At 35.9% G+C, this 22,020-nt stretch overlaps 3 protein-coding genes across 13 annotated transcripts; 2 read left to right on the forward strand and 1 right to left on the reverse strand.

Annotated features, from left to right (window-relative positions):
* The first annotated feature begins 339 nt into the window (after positions 1-339).
* On the forward strand, positions 340-3,714 carry BckdhA (Branched chain keto acid dehydrogenase E1 subunit alpha). Of its 2 annotated transcripts, none has more exons than XM_053748372.1 (8): positions 340-457; positions 858-1,126; positions 1,514-1,770; positions 2,035-2,200; positions 2,503-2,706; positions 2,917-3,035; positions 3,111-3,258; positions 3,586-3,714. In XM_053748372.1, the coding sequence occupies exons 1-8, from the start codon at positions 398-400 to the stop codon at positions 3,662-3,664; spliced, it is 1,302 nt and encodes a 433-aa protein (XP_053604347.1). In that variant the 5' UTR covers positions 340-397; the 3' UTR covers positions 3,665-3,714. The 2 variants fall into 2 exon arrangements, with proteins under 2 accessions (XP_053604347.1, XP_053604346.1); XM_053748371.2 differs by having other exon boundaries at positions 373-541.
* A 167-nt stretch (positions 3,715-3,881) lies between these two features.
* On the forward strand, positions 3,882-15,223 carry LOC128671845 (regucalcin-like). Of its 8 annotated transcripts, none has more exons than XR_008404883.1 (6): positions 3,882-4,066; positions 4,146-4,417; positions 4,857-5,042; positions 5,331-7,711; positions 8,123-8,249; positions 10,999-11,136. XR_008404883.1 is itself a non-coding variant. In XM_053748648.1 (6 exons), the coding sequence occupies exons 2-6, from the start codon at positions 10,999-11,001 to the stop codon at positions 15,213-15,215; spliced, it is 915 nt and encodes a 304-aa protein (XP_053604623.1). In that variant the 5' UTR covers positions 8,117-8,249; the 3' UTR covers positions 15,216-15,223. The 8 variants fall into 8 exon arrangements, 5 of the variants coding, with proteins under 5 accessions (XP_053604623.1, XP_053604626.1, XP_053604625.1 ...); XR_008404884.1 differs by having other exon boundaries at positions 10,986-11,117; XM_053748648.1 differs by lacking the exons at positions 3,882-4,066; positions 4,146-4,417; positions 4,857-5,042; positions 5,331-7,711 and adding exons at positions 12,606-12,809; positions 14,014-14,229; positions 14,711-14,823; positions 14,991-15,223 and having other exon boundaries at positions 8,117-8,249; positions 10,999-11,155.
* A 422-nt stretch (positions 15,224-15,645) lies between these two features.
* LOC128671846 (regucalcin-like) lies at positions 15,646-20,754 on the reverse strand. 3 transcript variants are annotated; one of them, XM_053748654.1, is made up of 5 exons: positions 20,596-20,754; positions 18,382-18,538; positions 17,714-17,917; positions 16,889-17,107; positions 15,646-16,278 (listed from the first exon to the last, which is right to left on the reverse strand). In XM_053748654.1, the coding sequence occupies exons 2-5, from the start codon at positions 18,536-18,538 to the stop codon at positions 15,944-15,946; spliced, it is 915 nt and encodes a 304-aa protein (XP_053604629.1). In that variant the 5' UTR covers positions 20,596-20,754; the 3' UTR covers positions 15,646-15,943. The 3 variants fall into 3 exon arrangements, with proteins under 3 accessions (XP_053604629.1, XP_053604627.1, XP_053604628.1); XM_053748652.1 differs by lacking the exon at positions 20,596-20,754 and adding an exon at positions 19,553-19,630; XM_053748653.1 differs by lacking the exon at positions 20,596-20,754 and adding an exon at positions 18,704-18,727.
* Positions 20,755-22,020: the final 1,266 nt, after the last annotated feature.

Below are 22,020 nucleotides of genomic sequence, written 5' to 3' on the forward strand. Positions count from 1 at the left end.
ACCGTCAAAATTATCTTATCTGCAAAAATTGTTGTTTTGATTTCTTTGTTACTACTTAAGTACCTATCTTGAAAAATGTTATCGTCATGGGGCCTATTAAAATCTGGCTGATATTTTTCCTAAATTTATTTGTATACATCTTTTGAATGGAAACTATTTGTATGCATTGAGATAAAGAATAGGTAATTAAATAGACTTCATCGGAAATCAGCCTAGAAAAAAAATATTTACATTATGTAATGTGAAATAAAACGTGCAGTCGCATCAGCTATAATCAAATACAGATTAGTTTGATAATAGCCGACCCGAACGAAAGGCCGCGCTCCTTATCTTACTTGCTAATATAGAATACAGTATTTACAGAAAATACCAGTTGCGTCAGGCGCGCCGTCACAGCATGGCGCTCCGCAACGGTTCTAGGCTGCTCAAGCTACAAGTCCTGCGACAATCTGTCAGGGTAGGTCTCTTCACAAAACCAGTTGTGAAAAGCAGTTTATTTTCGTGTGTTATCAAGAAAGTATATGATAATATCATGCCATGGGTGAATATTTTAGTTTACCGGATACTATGTCAGTGAAACGTATGGTGCATAAAGTTTTAAAGTTATATGTACAGTTAATTATTATTACTTATTTACTACTGCGGTTGGTGAATGAAAGAGATATAACTTCAAGTTGTAAACGTCGTTAACCTATTTCAATTTGTGAATGAACAGGGTAGATGTAAAAAGTAAAAACTTTGTTTCTTCCTTAAAACAGGCATTTAATCAATTATGATATTAAATGAAATCAGGAAAATGGTTATCTCACGTCATGCTCATAATTATTTAATACTTATTTTTGTTTACACGGTTTCAGCTTCTCTCAACTCAATACATTCCAAACATTTCTCAAAATGGCGGGAAAAATGCCGAATTTCCGGGAGTTAAAGCTCCTTACGTAACGGAGATGAAATTCCTGAATGAGACCAGCTACGATCCTATCCCCATTTATAGGGTGGTGGACAACAACGGAGCAGTCATAGATAGCAGAGAGGATCCCAACTTGGATAAAAATACCTTACTGAACATGTACAAGACCATGGTGCAGTTAAGTCAGATGGACAAGATTTTGTACGAGTCTCAGAGGTAAATACAACAGAAATTAAAATATTTTTTTTTTAGAGAAATACTTTTTTTTATTTTTATATTAGGGCAAATCACACAGATTGAGCTAGCCCCAAAGTAAGTTCGAGACTTGTGTTATGGGATGCTAACTCAACGATACTATATTTTATAACAAATATATATATATAGATAAACATCCAAGACCCGGGCCAATCAGAAAAAGATCATTTTCCATCATGACCCGACCGGGGCTCGAACCCGGGACCTTTTGTAACTCAAATTTCAGAAATCAATTAAAATTGCTAGTTACTACTACTTTTGTAGCTTTGAGAACAAATATTCCGCAATTTATGACTTGGTGTACTCTTCTTCATTGGCCCTTAAGTAGTTACTGTTTTCTTTTTTCAGACAAGGCCGTATTTCCTTTTACATGACCAACTACGGCGAAGAAGGTATACATGTCGGGTCTGCTGCAGCTTTAACTCCAAAAGACTTGATCTTTGCTCAATACCGAGAAGTCGGGGTTTTGTTATACCGAGGAATGACGGTTACGGAGTTGATTAACCAGTGCTATGGGAATGACGAGGACCCTGGCAGAGGGAGGCAGATGCCAGTCCATTATGGTAGCAAGCAGCATAACATTGCGACCATTTCCAGTCCTTTAGGTAGTTTTATTCTATATTTTTTGTATCTCTGTGCCTAGAATAGTATCATCTGAACTGTCCCCTATTGATTATTATTTTCTTAAACCACTTCCATTCTCTCTTCTCTCTGTAGGAGCATCACATAATGTTCATGAGTACCTTCAAATTCCACTCTTCTGTCCATCAATATTTTTCTGACCCCAATTTGTAGTGACACTGTAGGTTTTCTGAATTATAACCAAGATGAACAACGATTTCTAAAGGTTTTCAAACGTGTACTTCCAGCAACGCAGATGCCCCAGGCAGTAGGAGCAGCTTATGCTATGAAGAGACGGCCCAACAACGACGGCTGTGTCATCTGCTACTTCGGAGATGGTGCCGCCTCGGAGGGTGACGCTCACGCAGCCTTCAACTTTGCGGCTACCCTCGACTGCCCTATCATTTTTTTGTGGTAATTTTATAACTTGGAAACAGTAACTAGTTCAAATATTATTAGGTACCTAAGTATATTTAGCCAAAAAATGCATCAGAACATTGAAACATTGATGATGGATGGGTTTTGCCATTTACTTTTTGTATTTCACACAATAGCTGATCCTCACGACTACGTTTACTTAAATAAATTCTATAGCATTTGATTGAAGTTTGCAATCACACATACGGGTTGTGGACGGGTCTTACTAGGTACTCAACCAACGTTTTTCGATCCAAATATTAAATATGGACCTTTTTATAGTTATTATTATTTATCAGCAGAAACAACGGCTACGCAATCTCGACGCCGACGAGTGAGCAGTACCGCGGCGACGGCATTGGAGCCCGAGGCCCGGCCATGGGGATCCACACCGTTCGCGTAGATGGAACTGATGTCTTTGCGATGTACAACGCCGTCAGTAAGGCGCGACAATTAGCCATTGACCACAATAAACCTGTTCTTATTGAAGCCATGTCTTACAGGTAAACTTAATATATCATTTGACTGACTACCACCTAATGTCAGCTATACACTATAGCTGTTAGCAATAACACATTCGAAAAGAAAAAACTATCGCTGAACTTTGACGGGTTTGGCATTCATTGCTGGTTTCTCACTGTGAGCAAGAAATGATCTTATATAAACTACGCAATATTCATCTGTCAAGCTCAATATTTTTTTATACATTTCAGAGTTGGCCATCATTCCACTTCAGATGACAGCAGTGCATATAGATCTTTAGAAGAAATTGATAAATGGACTAAAGATGAGAGCCCTTTATCCAAACTAAGACTTTATATTGAGAAAAAAGGTAAATAATTATACTTTAAATACACCCATATGTTCATTTTTTTTTCTAAACTCAAAATATTTATGCGGCTTACAGGTTTATGGGATGAAGAGGCTGATAAAGAATGGGCAAAAGAGTGCCGTAACACAGTTGTGAGAACTATGCAAGAAGCGGAGAAAAAGAAGAAACCCCATTGGAAAGAAATGCTTGAAGATGTTTATTATGACATGCCACCGAGAATTCAGTAAGATTGTTTTTGTATTTCAAAATCTTTGGGCCTGTTTCTTCACTCTCTGATATTATATTGTAATCTGACAAATAAACTAACTACTAGATACATATGCCTGATGTGATTGGCCAGTTAGCCCTATTCAACACTAGTGAAATATTTTTTACGCTGTTTCGTATCGACTACCCGATAATTTATCAGCAAGCGATGAAACACATTCTTATGATCTTAAATATAGGGTCAATGTAAAGATCGTTGGCAATCCTATTGTAACCATTTTAATCTTCTTGTTATCATGTTTATGGATTATTTAATAGTAATTTATTATTTTTTTCTTTTAAGGAAACAAATGCAACAAATGGAAAATCACCTGAAAAAATACGGCGAACATTACCCATTGAATCAACATAAAACCGAATAGATTATTTACATTAAATACTTTATTAAATAAATACATAAATAATAAAAGTACTTCAGTATCTTTTATTTTCCAAGATCTCCAATACTAGGCAAAGCGATCACCGTAGTTTTATTTACTCAATAAAATAAAACTACTTGAAAAATTGTAAAAGTTATATGGCAACTTTTATATAAATAAAAAAAAACAACAGTGAAGTTGAGCGATTTATTTTTGACATTGAATTGACAATTGTGACAAATCGTTGAATGACGTTTCGCACATTGTATACTATATTTATTTAAAATATTTTATTATTTAACATTTTACATATTATTCTGTGTATTTCAAAATTCATTATGTCGTCCTTAATGGTTCGCACAGATGTAACAGCAGTTAAACTACACAGAAATGTAATTCTTGCCGGTAAGTAATCATAACCTATGAAGTTTACTTCATAACATTTCCCATTATCATCTATCTATACGTATTTGCAATTTTTCAGGCATTGGTAGTTACTTGAATGTATTCAGCATGAAACCCAGTAATTTATTTCAAAGATTACACTGTTTAAATGGTCAAAAAATATATGGAATCATACCCTCATTTGATTCAAATAAAATTATTGTTTATGGGGGTAAGCAGTTTACTATAGTATCTGAACGTGCAAAATTTGAGAGGGTAATGGATCCTATAGTATGTGATGACTGGCTACACTCTGGTATATGGGTCACTGTTGATGAAATGGCTTTGTTGACTGCACATAGTGTTGTTCAGGTAAGCTAGCTATTTTTTCTGTCAGTTCTGTTTCTGAGTCGCCTAGTTTGTTATAGAATTAGTCTAAAGACAAAGATCTAAGAGTGATTTGTAAACCAGAGAAATACCTAATACAAGTCATCCCCTTGTGTATTTATTTACTAAACTGCCTGATAATAAAAATCTGTACACAAATATTTTTAAACTATTTGCACACATTCTGTGCATATTATTTTCATAACTATTTGAAGCATTTACCACTTCAAACACATTATCCCTCTCTAAAGGATACTTGCTTTAACTTATTAATGAATAAGAGGATGTGTTCAAATAATGTTAATCAATTTTTAAGCTTTGTTATATTTAAATAAACATTGATATGTTTACCAAATTCACATAAGCAATCATTTTATTGCAGTTTTAATTCATCAGTGACATAATTTGATTCAAATATTTCTAGGTGTGGGACACAAAAACAGGCATATTGCAGACCAAACATGCAAGCAAGGAGAACTCTATCTTATATAGTGGCACTATCCAGCGGTTGCAGGATGACTTGTTGGTGTTAGCTGGAACTGTCTTTTCTGAGGTCATCATACATAGCTGTAAGACTGCAAAGGCCTTGCATTATTTGAAGGGACACAAGGTGAGTTAGCTGTTTTTACTTATTTAATTTGCCTGTTATAAAGATATGAAATGTAATTCCTGATCCTCATGGATATTGCCATGTAATTAAATTTGGTATCAAATGATTTATTTGGACCAATAAATGTAGGATCTAGTCAATTAAAATATACTTGATTAACATTTTACTTTTTACAAACATTTTTTTTTCTGATTTTGCATGTAGGTATCATGTTTCTGATTTTTTACAAGCCTATTTTGTATACCATTGCTGGGCAAGGGCTGATTTATGTCATTTTTATTATTCCAGGGTGTAATATTCTCAATATCTTGCAATTCAAAAAATGGTATAATAGTAACTACATCCGATGATAGATCTGTCTGTATTTGGAGCATAAGCAATATGAACTCAATGGCTAAATTAGCTCATGATACCATAGAGTTCTGGCAGCGAGCAAACATAGTCTGTTCTCATAAAGTTTATGGCCACACAGCCAGGGTCATGAGAAGTTGCATCACGAAAAATGTACTGGTGTCAGTAGGTGAAGATTCTGCTATATGTTTTTGGAGTTTTGATGGGAAGTTGTTAAAAAAGATTGTGAGTCACCAAAATAGTGGTGTTTGGTCTGTGAATGCTGATGATGAACATTTAGTAACAGGTGGAGGTGATGGCAGTGTGATCATTCACCCTCTATCAACAGCAACTGATCATGGAGAGAATATTGTTTTAAATATAGCTGAGGGTACACCAAAGAAAATAGTTTTTACTGCTAGAAGGAATATAATCATATTGAATGACACTGATGATTTAATTCATTATGATGTTAAGAATGAAGTCAAAGCTATTTATAATTTAAAACACGAATCTAGTTATAAGTTAATCAGCTTATCGTCTTGTAAACAAATGGTAGCAGTAGCAGATATGAGTGGAAACTTGGATGTTTTTGTAGAAAATTGTAAAGCTGCAGCAACTTTACTAAATATCATAAATTGCAAATTAGATTTTGGCAAAGTGCTGTCATTACATTGGGCTGGTAACAGACATTTAATTTTAGGGTGCGAATGGGGATTATTAAAGCTTTTGGCATGTAATGGAAATAAAATAGAAGAATTTGCAGAATTTTTTCTTCCAGTGTGCAAAGAAAGATGGCTGACAGCTTGTAACATTGATTCTACTGGCACTGTGATCATTGTTGGTGACAGATGTGGGAATATTCATGTGTATAAAAGAGGAATTAAATCTCCTTTTAAAACTTTTAATAAGGTTCATGGAAGATATGGTCCTACTTCAATTGTGGTGAAGAAAGATGGATTTGTCAGTACTGGTCGAGATGGCAGTATAAAATACTTTGATGTAACTAATCAAGAGAAGTTTGTAGCAAACTATATGAATAGTAAAGATCTAGAATTCCAGTGGGTTGAAAAATTCATAGACAAGGATGGGAATATGATCTGTGGCTTTCATGAGAGAGTGTTTGTTATCTATGATTTGAAGACTAACAGCAAGTTATTAGATGTAGCATGTGGAGGAGGACATAGATCATGGGATGTAGTCAGATATATTGAGAAAGTAAATGGTAATTTTGATGAGTGTATAAAATTTATGTATGTAAAGAATTTAGATATACACATACACACTTTTCAGCTAAGCAAAACTGTTTCGACTAATATTGTAAGTGGGTCACATTGCAAAGAGATTAATTGTTTAGAAATTGTAAGAATTGATTCATGTAATTTTTGTATTTCTGGAGGAGAAGATACAACTTTGAGGATATCGTCAATGGAAGATTTAGATTTGCAAGATAGAGTGATTTACAAACATTTATCTAATGTAAGAACAGTGAAAGCTAAATGTTTAGGACATAATAAGTATATTTTAATTTCTGCGGGAGGTAGAGCTCAAATATGTATAAAAATATTAAACTTTATCAAAGAAACTAACGAAGTCATTGTTAAATCACAAAATTTGATTGATTTCATGATCAAGGGTCCTGAAAAAGAGAGGAAAGGGAAACAATCATGGAAAAACTGTACCATAGATTTCGATCCAGAGACAAGAATAATGGCTATAGACTTATTGCAAATAGACGAAGATAACTTTGTAATTTTTGCTGGATGTTCCGACGCGTTGCTTAGAATTTTCAAGTTGAATATTAAAAATGCTGATTTCAAACATGTCAAAGACTTTAAAAATCATAAAACTTGTATATTGAAAACCAGATATTTCAAATTTAATGATGAAAATCTTTTATTTACTTGTTCCACAAGAGGTGAAGTTATTATTTGGAATGTAATTTTAAAGTATGAACAAATAGATATTGAACCTGTATTCAATATTTATACTAACAAATCTGGAATAAACAGTGTTGATATTAGAATTATATCAGAAACACATTTCTTATTAGCGACTGGTGGCGACGACAATACAATACATCTAAATCTTCTTAAAATTGCTCAAAATTACAGAATGGAATTCGAAATTTGTAATAAATTGTCTATGGATAGTGTTCATTGTTCACAAATCACTGGTTTGATATTATTGGATAATATTTTAATGTCTGCGTCAGTAGACCAAAGAGTTACATTGTTTAAATGGTCTGTAAAAGATGATGTGTTAAATACTGAGTACGTATCTCAAACTTACAGCGATGTTTCCGATATACAGGGCATGGATCTTGTAGATTATTCAAAGTAAGTATATTTTATTTGGTTTAGTTTTAGTTTTTTTTTTTTTTTTCATAAAATGGGACACTCTAAAATACATAAATGGGACTACTCTCCAGATATAGGTTGGGTGTCGTACTAGGTGACTAAGGGATAAAATGCCTAGCTGGCTGAGAGGCAGTTCAATTTCTTTTGTGTAACCTCGAATTTTTCATAGTCTCAATCTATACTATTATTATAAAAAGGTAAGCGTTTGTGAGTTTGTATGTTTGAGGCTGGTAATCTCCGAGACTACTGAACCGATTTCAAAAATTCTTTCACCATAAGAAAGGTACATATATAGGTATATACATTATCTCAAAATTCCCACGGATGCGAAGCAGCCGTCAACATCTAGACTGAAATAAAAAAAAAACTTAAAGCTGTTTTTATTTCCAGCAAAAGCGTTATTATCTGCGTATTCGGCAAAGGCGTGGAGCTGATCGAGATGGCGCTGCCTGGCTGAAAGATTATTGTGTTGAAAACAATGGAGTGGATTACATAAGCAACCTTCGGCATATTATACGTGAGTCTATAAAAATATTCTTACTGTATTTGTCATCGTAATCTATGTTTTACGTTTAAAATTGTTGTTAGTTTGTAGTGTTATAGGCTTCAGTGGTATGCGAATATAATGTATTAAACAAAATATTTCTAAAGTGTTACAGAAGTAAACTGTAACGCTTTCAATCTGTTTTAACTAAAAAAAATGTAAAAACACAAATCAGTTTTAAAATGATTATAGAACAGATTTATCGTGTTGCATTTTTTAATGAAAATGTGTTACGCTTATTACATTGATTATTGAGTCTCTGATTTTTATTTTGAAAAATTTATATCCAAATTAATATAAATAGGGGGGTGAAAGTTTGTATGAAAATCATGTGCGTTCAACTTTCGCAAAGAAATTTGCGGGCGAAGCCGCGGGCAATAGCTAGTCATATCTATAAATTCGTCATACGAGTATTTTGATATTATTGCTGTTATCTAATCTAAAGACGTATCACAACACACAGGATGTTTGTTCGAACATCGAATGAATGTTGTTAATGTTGTAACGTAAATATAATGTCATTATTATTATAGTGAATTCAATCAGTTTTGATGATCACTACATTTTATAAAACAAAAATCTCCGCCGCGTCTATCTGTCCGTCTGTTCGTGATTATTTATCAAGTATCACTGAAGATCAGCGTCATGGCTCTTCGTCACGGCACAAGCTGAGTGCCCTTTTGTAGCATATTTAATGTACCTTTGTAATATTAACATTTGGTTCATTTCCTGTGATGTACATTAGTATGTTGTGAATAAGTTTATTTCTATTTCTATTAAATTTCACCCGAGCAAAGCTGGGACGCGGGTGTAGGTACTTTGTTTTTTATAATACGTTACACCGCTCGCGAAATTTATTTCACAGCTGCGTGATATGGCTATAAAAATATAAAATACATATATACAATAGTGTTTAAGAGGCTATCACCCTGTATATCATATCAGTGAACATAAAACACGTTACGTTTGTGAAGCACCTGAGGCGTGGAACATCGAAGAACGTGATGTCTTTACAATTTATTATTGAGCTACTCTGTGACGTTGTATATTTTTTGACATAGTAACCTTTCTTATCGTGCGAGTTGTAACTAACACTGGTGTCTGATATTGTACAAGTCACCTAAAGGCATCTGACATGACTTGAGGTATAGCGCTATCAAATTTGTCGATTTAAATAATGTATATGTTTTAGTCCGGTCTCTACACAAAATTTCATCAATAAAGTCGTTTGATCGTTGAAGCGCATATTTTAATGTTTCTTCTCAACAAAACTAATCACGTCTCCATCCTTTCCTGGGTAGACAGAGCCCCACGTGATTACATTCAAAAGTTTTAGCTATTATGTCATTTAAATATAAGAGAGAAAATCCTTTAGCGAAATCAATCAATCAATTTATTTATATAGAAATAAAAATCAGTCCTACAGTTTTACACTAGCACGGAGAGCAGCGGCTGAAGGTCATTACCCCATGTTGCCAATGCAATTTAGAATGCAAAATGTGAATATTGTTTTAAATTTTTTGTGAAAATGAAAGACTTTACTATTATTGATATCACTTAAAACACTTAAAAACCTTAAAAACCTATTCACATCTTCAGAGATTAGATACGTACGGTTTATGAGTATATGACGGTATAAAGGTTTACACATATTGTCAGTTCGCAGCATCGTGTTTATTGTGAAACTTATAAAATACCCTATTAGTTGTTGTTAATTGGCAATTGTGCGCGGATTGTGAGTACGAATTGTTGTACAGATATTTGAATTGTTAAGTGGATGTAAGTTTTCGGTTGCTTTTTAATTATTTCGGATTTATTTCATTTCTTTAAACGTGGTAATATATCTACGAGAAATATTTGTGTTTTATGATGGTAGCTATTGCCCGCGGCAGAAACTCCAGCTCTCAAACTATATATCCATACCAAAAATCACCTCAATCCGTTGCCTCCGTTTTGACGTAAAAGACGGACAAGCAAACACATTTAACATATTAAGTATTATTAGATTATTAAACAAATACGATAGCAATATTTTATATTTAAACTAGCAAGCCGTCCCGGCTTCTCTCGGGTAGAAACATAATAATTACACACCTTTCTCAGTAATTACGCTGTCTATTGGTGAATAGTGACCGCATGAAAATCCGTGCAGTAGTTTAGTTAGAATATAACCTGGAATACACATAGAATAGGATACTTTTTATTCCCACGGCAGCGAAGCCTCCGGGCGCAGCTAGTTATATACAGGTTACTGGTATCTAAAGCATAACCTTCCAAAGGCACATAAGGTACACAGAGACTAACATCTTTTGGTTCTATGACTTTTATCTAAACGTAATAAATTGGTGATTTCACAAGCGTTTGAATGCGGCGTGTAGCGTTTCATTAGTGTCCGACATTTTTCTTGAATAAAGTTTTTTTTTAAATTAAAAATTTATAAAAATAACATTGTACCAGTACTTTACTTATGATTGATTACTGTGTAATGTACAATTTAATAAACACTAATGAGAGCCCGCGGCGGAGTTCACAACGCTCGTGAAATTCACCCACAGAGTTAAGATGTGTAGAATCAAAAATTAGATTGCTTTTTTATATGAAAAAAAAAAAACTAAGAATCACGAAAAGTCATAAAATAAAAGTTGCTAGTTTTGATGTACCCAAATGGTCGTTAGGTTTTGCGTTTGTTGCCAGTAACCCTGTATATAGATTTGAATCACAGATGGCGCCAACACTGAAGAAGGTGGTGGAAGCGGTGACCCTGGGCGAGGGCCCGCACTGGGCCCACGAGGAGCAAGTGCTGTACTTCGTCAGCACGTACGACCGCTCCATACACCGGTACGACCCGGCGACCGGCGCTCACACCAGTTGCGAGATGGGTGGGTGTCTCTTATCGAGGTTATTGTTGCTGACACTGGTGTCAAGTTATTTAAGACGCCTAAGTATGGTTCTCAGAGCGTTTCGACCGCTGCGGCCACGCTGTTATTACGATCCGTCAAGTTTCTTGAGGATGGAATAATTTACAAAATCGATCTGAATGATTATTCATAAAATTGACATTACCACAGTACAGATTAATTATTTTGAAGTCAGATAGCAAAACTAATTCTTGTCTTCGTTAAAATTTTGAAATACAAATTTTCAAATTTCGCAGCGGTCGAAACGCCCCCTGAGAAACACCTCTAAAGCCACACATAGCTGTTTCATAATTCGTTATCAAATAGTACTGTTTTATCCTTTTTTTTCCATAACCACAAACGAAAACGTTAAAATGTTCAGCAATTTTATATGGAGGCGTGTGGTTTGCGCCCTGCAATAGCATCATTCCATACACAGTTACCGTCATCATCGTTCCATCCTAGCTAAATATTATAAATTTGAAAGTTACAAAGACACATGTCTTTGTAAGTATACGGAGAAGGATATGAGGGACCATCGTTGCAAAAAATAACTGTTCCCATGAGAATATCACGCGGGCAAAGTCGCGGGCTAGAACCTTTAATACAAACACGACCCAACCTGGCTTCGCACAGTTTAATAGTCTGTTTGTGTGTATAAACTTTCCTTAAAACCCGCATCAAGATCCGTTGCGTGGTCTAACAAGTTTATTTGTTAGACAATTTAAAAAGCCCCCTGAAATTCGTGTTTTTTTTAATTTGTCTAACAAATAAACTTTTCATATTCATTTCGCTACAACTTTTGATTAAAACTTGGCTAAGAACACTCGGGATAAAATTATCTATGACAAAAAAAAAACCAAACGAAAATCCGTTTGTCGTCTGTTCATCCGTTTGGGAGCTACGATGGATGCCACAGACAGATACACAGATAGACACGTTAAATATAAATAAATATATTAGGACAAATCACACAGATTGAGCTAGCCCCAAAGTAAGTTCGAGACTTGTGTTATGGGATACTAACTGAACGATACTATATTTTATAACAATACATATATAGATAAACAACCAAGACCCGGGCCAATCAGAAAAAGATCATTATCTATCATGACCCGACCGGGGATCGAACCCGGGACCTCTTGGTTCAGTGGCAAGAACTTTACCACTGCGCCACCGAGGTCGTTAAACTAATAACACCCCCCTTTTTGCGTCGGGGGTTAAAAAAAGGTTAGAAACAGACAGACGTGGCCACCCCGGCTTCGCTCGGATATAAATATAATATATTATACACCTAAACTTTCTTCAAGAAACTTTTAGTGAAAACCAAAAGGAAATCCGTGCAGTAATTTTTAATTTTATACGCCAACAAACAGACAGACAGACGCGGTAGAATACTATGTTTAATATGTAAGGATTACCGTGTTGACAGACGGTCGAACAGCCTTCATAATACCAATAGAAGGGAAGCGTCACCACTTCGCAGTGGGCGTGGAGCGGCGACTGCTGGAGGTGCACTGGGGCGGGGCTGACGACGCGGCCGCGGTGCTCAGGACCATAGCGGAGGTGGACCTCGATAACCCCACTAACAGGTTCAACGACGCTAAGGCCGACCCTAGGGGCAGACTATTCGCTGGTGAGTCATTTGTAAACTAAATTCTATAGAAATAAGTTGTAACTTTGTACTTAGTTTCCTGTTTGTAACTCTTATGTTGTGTACATAAATAAATAAATAACACAGTATTAGCGAATCCTGACTAATGTCATAAATGCGAGAGTAAGTTTGTTATTTCTTGTTCCGTTGACGTTTCAAAGTCAATGGAACCACTGAGGAAAAAAATTCTCACTTGTTCAATGGAACTATTTGCCTGTGGTACCTACTAGTGAGAATGATCCTCACGTTTTATCTACTCAATCGAAGCGGAAGGAAGCGGTGTTGGAGATTACTCCAACACCGCTTCCTTCCGCTTCGATCCACAGGCTGGCGTCGTAACCATTAGGTTACGACGCCAGCCTGTGGATCGAAAGGTCTCAGGTTCGTATCCTACTCGTGCCATATGAGTTTGTATACCAATCTGACTCGCGTATAGTAGTTTTTATAAACCATCACTCGCTTCCGGTGAAGGAAAAATCGTGAGGAAACGTGCACAGTTTAGTTCCCTAGTGTGTATGCGACTACCTGCCACTAGATGGAGGTAAAAGTCATGTCAGATGCCTTTAGGCGACTTGAATAAAATCTGACACCAGTGTTTGCAATAACACACTCGATATGATGATGATGATGATCTGCTCAACCAATCTTATTAAAATTTTGCATGCATGTTGTGTGAAATATAGAAAAGGACATCGGATACCTGTCATACCGAACAAATAAAGGTTCCTAAATAAAATAAAAAAAAAGATAAATGCAATTCAGACTCTCATTTTAGTATAATAGAAAGCAGTGAATACAATATAATTTATAATAGTTTTGGATAGATTATAATCACTATCACTACATAGTATAAAAGAAAGTCGCTTTCTCTGTCCCTATATCCCTATGTTTCTCTGTCATACATCTTTTTTAACTACATAAATAGTTTGATTCCTGAGGAAGTTTTAATTTATTAAATGTATAATTTATTAAGGTTTTATCTGAGTGAAGCAGGGACGGGCCGCTAGTTTAATATAAAAAAAATATAATAAAAAAAGCTATAGTAAATAAAAATTAATTCACTAATAAATTAACAACATTATATATCAATAAAATTACATACTCAATATGAACACAGAAGTATGTCGGCGTTTGTTGAAACAAAGATTTTATTATTGTTTTGATTTAATAAATGTTTGTATTCCAGGCACGATGGGCGGTGAGTACGCCCCGGGCAAGTTCCACCTGAAGAAAGGCAGCCTGTACCGCATCGACCCGGATGGGTCGCCGCACGTGCTCGACTCGGGCATCGACATATCCAACGGGCTCTGTTGGGATGTCGACAATAAGGCGTTCTATTTCGCAGATTCGTTCGAGTATGCCGTGAGAAGATATGACTACGATATCGAGACTGGAAACATTTGTAAGTGTCATTCATGTTTGTCTATATACTAGCGGCCCGTACCGGCTTCGCTCGGGTAAAACCACAATAAAAAAGCCTATAAATATAAATAAATAAATATATTAGGACAAATCACACAGATTGAGCTAGCCCCAAAGTAAGTTCGAGACTTGTGTTATGGGATTACTAACTCAACGATACTATATTTTATAACAAATACATATATAGATAAACATCCAAGACCCGGGCCAATCAGAAAAAGATCATTTTCCATCATGACCCGACCGGGGATCGAACCCGGGTTCTCACGGTTCAATGGCAAGAACTTTACCACTGCGCCACCGAGGTCGTCAATGTTACTCCTAAAGCTTTTGCCTGACTCTGTACCAAATTTTTCCAGTATTTTTTGAGTTAGAAATAAAAAACAAAAGTACAAATCTTTTCTTTTAGCGAATGTATATTATTTAGATAGAATACTCAAGAAATAACCATATGATTACAGCGAATCCAAAGCTGGTGTTCGTGTACAAAGAGCACGGGCTCCACGGCATCCCGGACGGCATGACCATAGACACGGAGGGCAACCTGTGGCTCGCTAACTTCGATAACTATCTTGTAACTACATTTTTCAAATTCATTATATTTTTTTTTTTTTATAAAATGACCAGGAAACTGCAAATTAATAACAAGTTGAATAAAAAGCGGGAAGCCTTTGCCCAACAGTGGGACACAACGACCACAAGCAACATAAACAAATGGTATTAAATCAAACTGTTTTGCAGGTGTTAAAAATCGATCCCAGTACTGGGACTCTCCTCGATAAGATCAAAATGCCGGCGCTGCAGGTGACGTCCGTCACATTCGGGGGCCCGTCACATGACGAGCTGTACGTGACCACGGCCCGCGTGGACCGCGGGGCGCCGCAGCCGCCGCCCGCTGGATGCACCTTCAAACTGACCGGGCTGGGAGTGAAGGGGACGGAGAATTTGAATGTGAGATTAAATTGAACATTTAATACAGTGTTTTATTCATTTTTGTTGAAGCAATGGTAGGAAATCTATACTAATATTAAAAAGAGGTAGAGTGAGTTTGTATGTTTTAGGCGGGTAATCTCAGAAACTATCATTCGCCGATTTCAAAAATAATTTCAACATTAGAAATTATTTTACATACAAAACTTAAAAATTATCGCGCCTCACTTCGATCATAAAAGAAAATATGACTGATGTGGTTTCAACCATTTGAAAAGAATTAACAAAAATGGCACAAAAATCTCTTGCACTTGAAACTGACCTCCGCCAGGACAATCAAGATGGCGGCTAGGTTAAATGTTGCCAACAATGAAATATCGCTCGGATTACTCATTTTTTAAAATTCATTTATTCATATTTCGCGTTATACCACAACAATTTCTCTGGGAAAGAATAAAAACAATAATAACTGTTTTACAAGATTATATTAAATTTTTCACAAAATACATTTTACAAAATAAATGTCATAAAATTGAATATAATCGATACAGTTTACAACTTTGGAATTATGGAACACATTAAACACGATTTTTAAAAATAACGATATATTTAAAGACTCTTTGGAAAACTGGCATCGCTTTTCGATACTCATTATAATGACAATACAACGGCTTGTAGCGATTCGATTTACTTCTGTATTGAGTCCATAAAAGAAAAAGAATTTTGTATTGTGATGTAAAAACAGCGAATCGTATTTTGTGATTTTATAATTTGACGTTGACATTGGGATATCCTTTCACCCCGAGACCGGTGACCATGAAACATGAGCCGCAAGGTGGCTTCTGTTCTTCGCCAATGGTCATACTCGCAGTCGTCACAAACAGGGTATCGAAGTTGGGACCTCCGAAAGTGCAGGACGTGACCTGCTTGGCTGGGATGTCGATTTTCCTCAGGACCTTCCCTGTGTTAGGGTCGATCTGGAGAACGCAGGAACCGTCGAAGACGCACCACCACAGGTTCCCGTCGGTGTCGATGGTGCCGCCGTCTCCGACCCCGGCAATTCCATTTTTGACGAAGTCAAAAACGTACGTCATGTTTGCTGCAAAATATGAGGCTAAATAAGTACCTATATGTAAACTGAGTCAACATGTCAAGCATGGATCTTTATGCTGCGGTAATAAGATTGAATTTGCAATGAGTTTAAATAGGTTGATGTGCTGTTCAGTTCATGGTACGCAAGCGATTTGGTTTTAATAAGTTTAGCGCTCGTAGTGACAACCTTAATTGAAAAATCTGTGTTTGTGTGCTAAAGCGCAGAGAGTTCGCCGAGTTTATACCCTTTTTGCTTTGTTGCAGCACACTAATTCGTCTGTTATTTATAAAACTAGTTTATTTCTTGTATTAATGGAATATAATTGATTGAACACACCTAAGAGTGGGTGCAATGGGTGAGGGCTCAGAGTTACGCTGAACAAAATGCCCAGCATTGATTTTCAGCCTTCACCTTCTGTGACGACACGCCTTACTATTTGTAGCAATACAGATTAACGTATTTTTATCTCTATGTGGAATAAAATTAATGAACCTATTAATTAAACTTGAAACAATTCACGCAATGAAATATAGCTAATGTTGAACGTTTCCGTCACACAGACATAAGAGAAAAATAATTACCGAATGCTAAAAATATCCAAAAACAAGTGACTTACAAATGTTGCCAGTGTCGGGATCCCAGTCGTACTTCCTTATGTGTTTGTCCATGGAGTCCACGTAGTACATGGCTCTGTTGCGCTCGTCCCAGGCGAGCCCGTTGGAGATGCCGACGCGCGCGGCGAGCGTGCGCGCGCGCGCGCTCGCGCGCTCCAGCACGAACAGCGACCCGGCCTCTTGCACGAACACGCCGGGGGGCTCCTCGTGGCCCATGGTTCCTGGGGACGGTTTTTATCGTAATGTTCAAAAATTTATTTGTTTCTACCATTATCATTAAAAACGTGCATTCTGAAGTGTATCTTAGGCACAATGATTATTTACATAACACTACCGAGTTTCTGCTTGTACTCGTATGTGCGATAATTGAAAGAAAGTGACAGGTGGTTCTTAAAATTAAAGTTCTGCATGCCGCGCTGTTATGCATGTAGAAAAGATAAGGAAGAAAATGAAATTTATTGAATTTAAAACAATACTCTATGAAACGCGTAAACATTTATTTATTTATCTGCAGGGGTAACATTTATTATTTTCCCAGAATTATTCTTCGGAGGTAGTAGGCCTATTGGGTGCTAAGGAGGTTTTACCTTAGTACCCAATAGGCTAGAATACTCTCTAGGCCCGAAACTGTAGTAAGTAGTATGTAAATTTATTTCCAGAATAGTCCAGTCTAACCAGTAGTCGTTACGAAACTCTAGCAGTTTGTAGCTTTGATAAATATTATATATGACGTGAAAAAGTGCCTGTGAATATCTAATTTCGGAATAATTTTTTTGACTGGCCACGACCACCCTCAGCTCCGAAGAATACGACAATGAGATCTCTACCTGCATAAAGCCTTCCTCTAGGATCAGCCTTGCCATCATTGAGCCTGTTCTTGGTCTGCTGGTCCACCTCACACAGTTCCTTCAACAGCTTCGCCTCGCTGTTGTTCTTGCCGTCCCACTGCACCAGCAGGAACTTCAGCTCGACTCCGACCACGAACTGGTCGGTCCTGCCCTCCACTGGCACGATAAAGCCGACGCGACCGTCTGAAATTGTGGTATTTATATTTATGTGATTTAAGATGACGAGATTAACAATTTTTAAACGGGAACAAATTCAAGCAATTTAGTTACCAAGTAATAACTTTTACATAAACAGATATTAGTTTTATTAATAAGTGGGCTATTGGTCCATATGTATAGCTTATTGTATTTTTTTTTTATATTTCATTTATTTATTTTTCCCACTTTTCGCACTCTTGTAAATAAAAAATATAAATAGAAATAATTCGAATAATAGTTAAAATAATAATAATTAATAACTGTATATTCTTTCATGACATAAAAAAGGATATCCGCCGATGAAGACCCAAGCTACCGACGGTCAGAACTCCAGTGGAATCTCCTATTGTTTTTTTTCTAGACTACTAAGCAGGCTGTTTGCGTGGTTAGTTGCATAAAAAAATAATCAAATAGCCACAATTTGTCGTTAATTTGCAAATTTTACTCACTGAGTTTAGTCCTGGTGTGTTCCTTGGTGGCCGGCACGTACTTGTGTATAGTTTGCTCGTGGATGCTGACGAAGTACAGCGCTTGCACTCGCTCGTCCCAGTGCGGGCCCTCGCCCAGCACCACGGGCTCCGTGATCTTTGTTACTTTGTGGGACATCTGCAATTGTTATGTGAACAATATGTACAAAAGATATTTAATTTCAAGATAAAAAGTACATATTAAATGTTCATAGTTTTATGGGTAGTTTTTGCGAGATAATTTTTGCGTAATGCCAATTTCTCAAACGTTAAAAAAGTCTAAAATTTGACAATAGCTGCTCACCAAGGACATCGAAGTTGTCTGTTCGGCTATCATGAGAATATTTCATCCGTCAAGTTATGAATCTCTTCACAAGGGTGCGTAATTCGAGTGCATTTGTCTAATTCCACTCGATTGTCCTTGAAGCGGTCATTTCATCCGTGATAACGCGCAATCAAGTGCTTCGAAGTACAATAGCGAACAGAAACAATAATATTTATGCATCGCGCGGATGTAGCGCAAGCAACTGCATAGGACAAATGGAGTATAGATAGGACAAACATGCTATATGCTACGCTTTATTTAGGCCTGTCCTGTTCAGTCTCTCAAAATTAACGGGAAAAGCTGATTACGATTTTAAGTTACTTCATAAGACGCGTTCATTGTGCGTGTCGCGTCGCAACCAATGGTCGCAACACGCTTGGCGTAATTTATATTTTTGAATGAAGAAATGTATAATCAAACAGTGGAAAATTTGGTTAAATACCTCCACTACGCCTATATTTGATTATGTAGATAAAAAAGATAGCGTTACATTGATTTGCTATCGTCAGAATCATCAATCGACAACAGTATTTTTACGTGATAATGGCTTTTTAACATAGATAGTTTATCTATCTTATCCAACAAAAATCTTATCCTTAGAGAATGAAACAATTACGGTGCATCTACTTAATTATTTAACAAGATAAAGCGATTATAACATAATTATAGGTAGTTGAGCATTATCCAACAATAACCAACTTAGCTTGCTAAAATGTTTTTGTTGTTTTTTTCCAAATTTAGTTACCTACATATGAGTGCTTTTAATGGAAATTCCCAATATTATTATTTTTTTCATAAAATATTTTGAGTTAAACAAAGTGTACCTACCTCAATATCCTGGCATAGAGTTATTTCGAAATTATATAAACAGAGTAGCAATAAATTATACATTTTCATAAACTATCAATAATCTAACAAATGTTACGAAGCGCGGTAAATCGGACCAAATAAAAATATTCAACATGAAAGTCGCTCACCAAAAATAATAATGAAGAATGGGAGAGGCAGACCTAATTATTCCTGAATAGGTAAAAAACAACTAGTTTGTTTGTTACCTACTCACGCTTTATGTCACTCAAATAAGTACTAGTTTATACGACAGGAGATGGGCCGGGAAGGACTATTGCCATAAGTTATAAGTTACCATTCATATCGAGAAAAAAAAAATAGTTCCCGTGGTAGCTTTTGCCCGCAAGTGAATTCACTCGGGCGACGCCGCGGCCAAAAGCTAGTAAAGAATAAATTAAAAACAAACATTGTACGATTATGGCAAATTTTATTTGTGTTTTAGTAGTTCAAGCTCTTAAACCATTTTATGGATAAATCATGCGATTACCTCATTACTATCCATGATTTTAATTTCTTTAATGAGTTAGGAAAAGAGTAATTATTAACTAACTTTAATTTATTAACAGGTCTTCAATCAAAAGAATTTATCAGTTTAGTTAAGATTTTCTACAAAATTACGTAAAATTTTAAAGCATAAAGATATTTATCTAATGAACAACTACATAAATAAAGTTCGATTTTAATGTTAAGATTTTTCTAATTTTTTTAGCATAAACTGATAGTATTTTTCACATTTTATATTATTGAAAAGTTCATATGCCCCGCGTGGAACTAATATTTTTAAAAAGTTATCACACGCAAGTAGATACCTTAATTAATATACAAACTCATAAACAGATTAAAACTAAACACGAAACATCCCAAAAACAAAACGATAAACTATATTTTACTGGTCGAAATAAATAACAAATACATCTGGAAAACATTTTCCTAATCTCCAATCGGTCATGAACTTTTAGTGAATCAAACATAGAATAAAAATAAAAACATAACCTAAAAATTATGCAATCTTTTTATCTTACCTTACTTGACCAGCGTCGAGCGTCGAGTAACAGCGGCCGGTGATCGACAGGCTATCTATATGCCCAAATTGACGGGTATTTATTCCGATAAGTGAAACTATTGTACTAAGGAGAGATAACAAATCATCTCTTGTAGCCTTTACAAGAGTTTATAGATGGGCGTTAATGAAATAAAGAATTATTTAACACATCTTATGAACGAATGATTTAACTTGGTTCGACATTAGCTGGATTTCAATGGGATTTACTCATTCAATATACGCCTGATTCACATTACTAGCAAATTCACGTACGTACTTTGAAAAATACTTGCAATCTTAATTTCTATCAGAACTTGTACCGTCGAAAATGTCTGGTCTGATTAGGCAGCTAATTGGCTTAAAACACGTCCACTGTTAGGCAAAGCTCATAGCTTCCCGCCGAATGTTTCAAAATAATTAAAATATGTATTGGTCTCGACCTGGCGATGGTCCGATCGGTTATTCTTATTCCTAGCGTTCGTAGCCATTATGTAGAACACACACGACGTCCTGAACAATATGGATAGTGGTATTACCATTGCCTTCTCCATTTCACACAAAACTTAGAAATCATAGCGTGCTAGTGCTAGCTTAAGAGTAGATAAGTATCGTTGTTTCCCAACGTGCCCAGAGAGCGTGGACTGTACAATTTGTTTTTTATTTTATTATAGGTTTAGTTTCTTCATTTAATGTTTCTAAAGTATGGCCGATCTAACAACCAACTATTGTATGAGTCGTTAGTTGAGGAATGAACGTTATGACCTTACAGACAGGCATCGATTGACCAGAACAACTATTCATTCAACGACAAAGTTTCAATTGCGCTGGAGTACTATAAACAAATGCCTACTGTTTGTCATTCACTCAGATAAAACTGATTAAGTATAATGCTGTGGTTATATCTGTTTTGGCAAAGGAAATATGTCCTCAAGGAGTCTTTCAAACGGTTGTTTGAAGTGCCTACTCGATTAGGTTTTTCAAGTGTTCAGATAAGATAAAGGGTTTGAATAGTAAGTTTTACAAATTGCCGATTTTTGATACCAAATGCTTCCACTGCGTCAACCAGGTGCAAGCAGATGAGATGGATCATGTCCGTTGTTATAAATCTGAAGTGCTAAAGAGATGGAATGTGTCGGTTGCCGATAGTTTATGTATAGATAGTGATTACAATCCGTCACAAGGTTTTTGGCTCGTGTTTTAATCGTCGATTGATTATTATTTTTGTATTCCTAATGCTAACACTATATGGGCAATGACTGAAATATAAGATTCTTCTTTATTTGTAACATCAAGATAATAGACCTGCCCTTTCTGCATTTTACTTTCTTTTGTATTGTGTGTGCCTTTTGTGGTAGAAATAAACAATTTTTATCTATTTAAAATAACAATTACAGTCGAATCTTCA

Source organism: Plodia interpunctella, chromosome 8 (assembly GCF_027563975.2).
Source record: "Plodia interpunctella isolate USDA-ARS_2022_Savannah chromosome 8, ilPloInte3.2, whole genome shotgun sequence".
NCBI lineage: Eukaryota > Metazoa > Arthropoda > Insecta > Lepidoptera > Pyralidae > Plodia > Plodia interpunctella.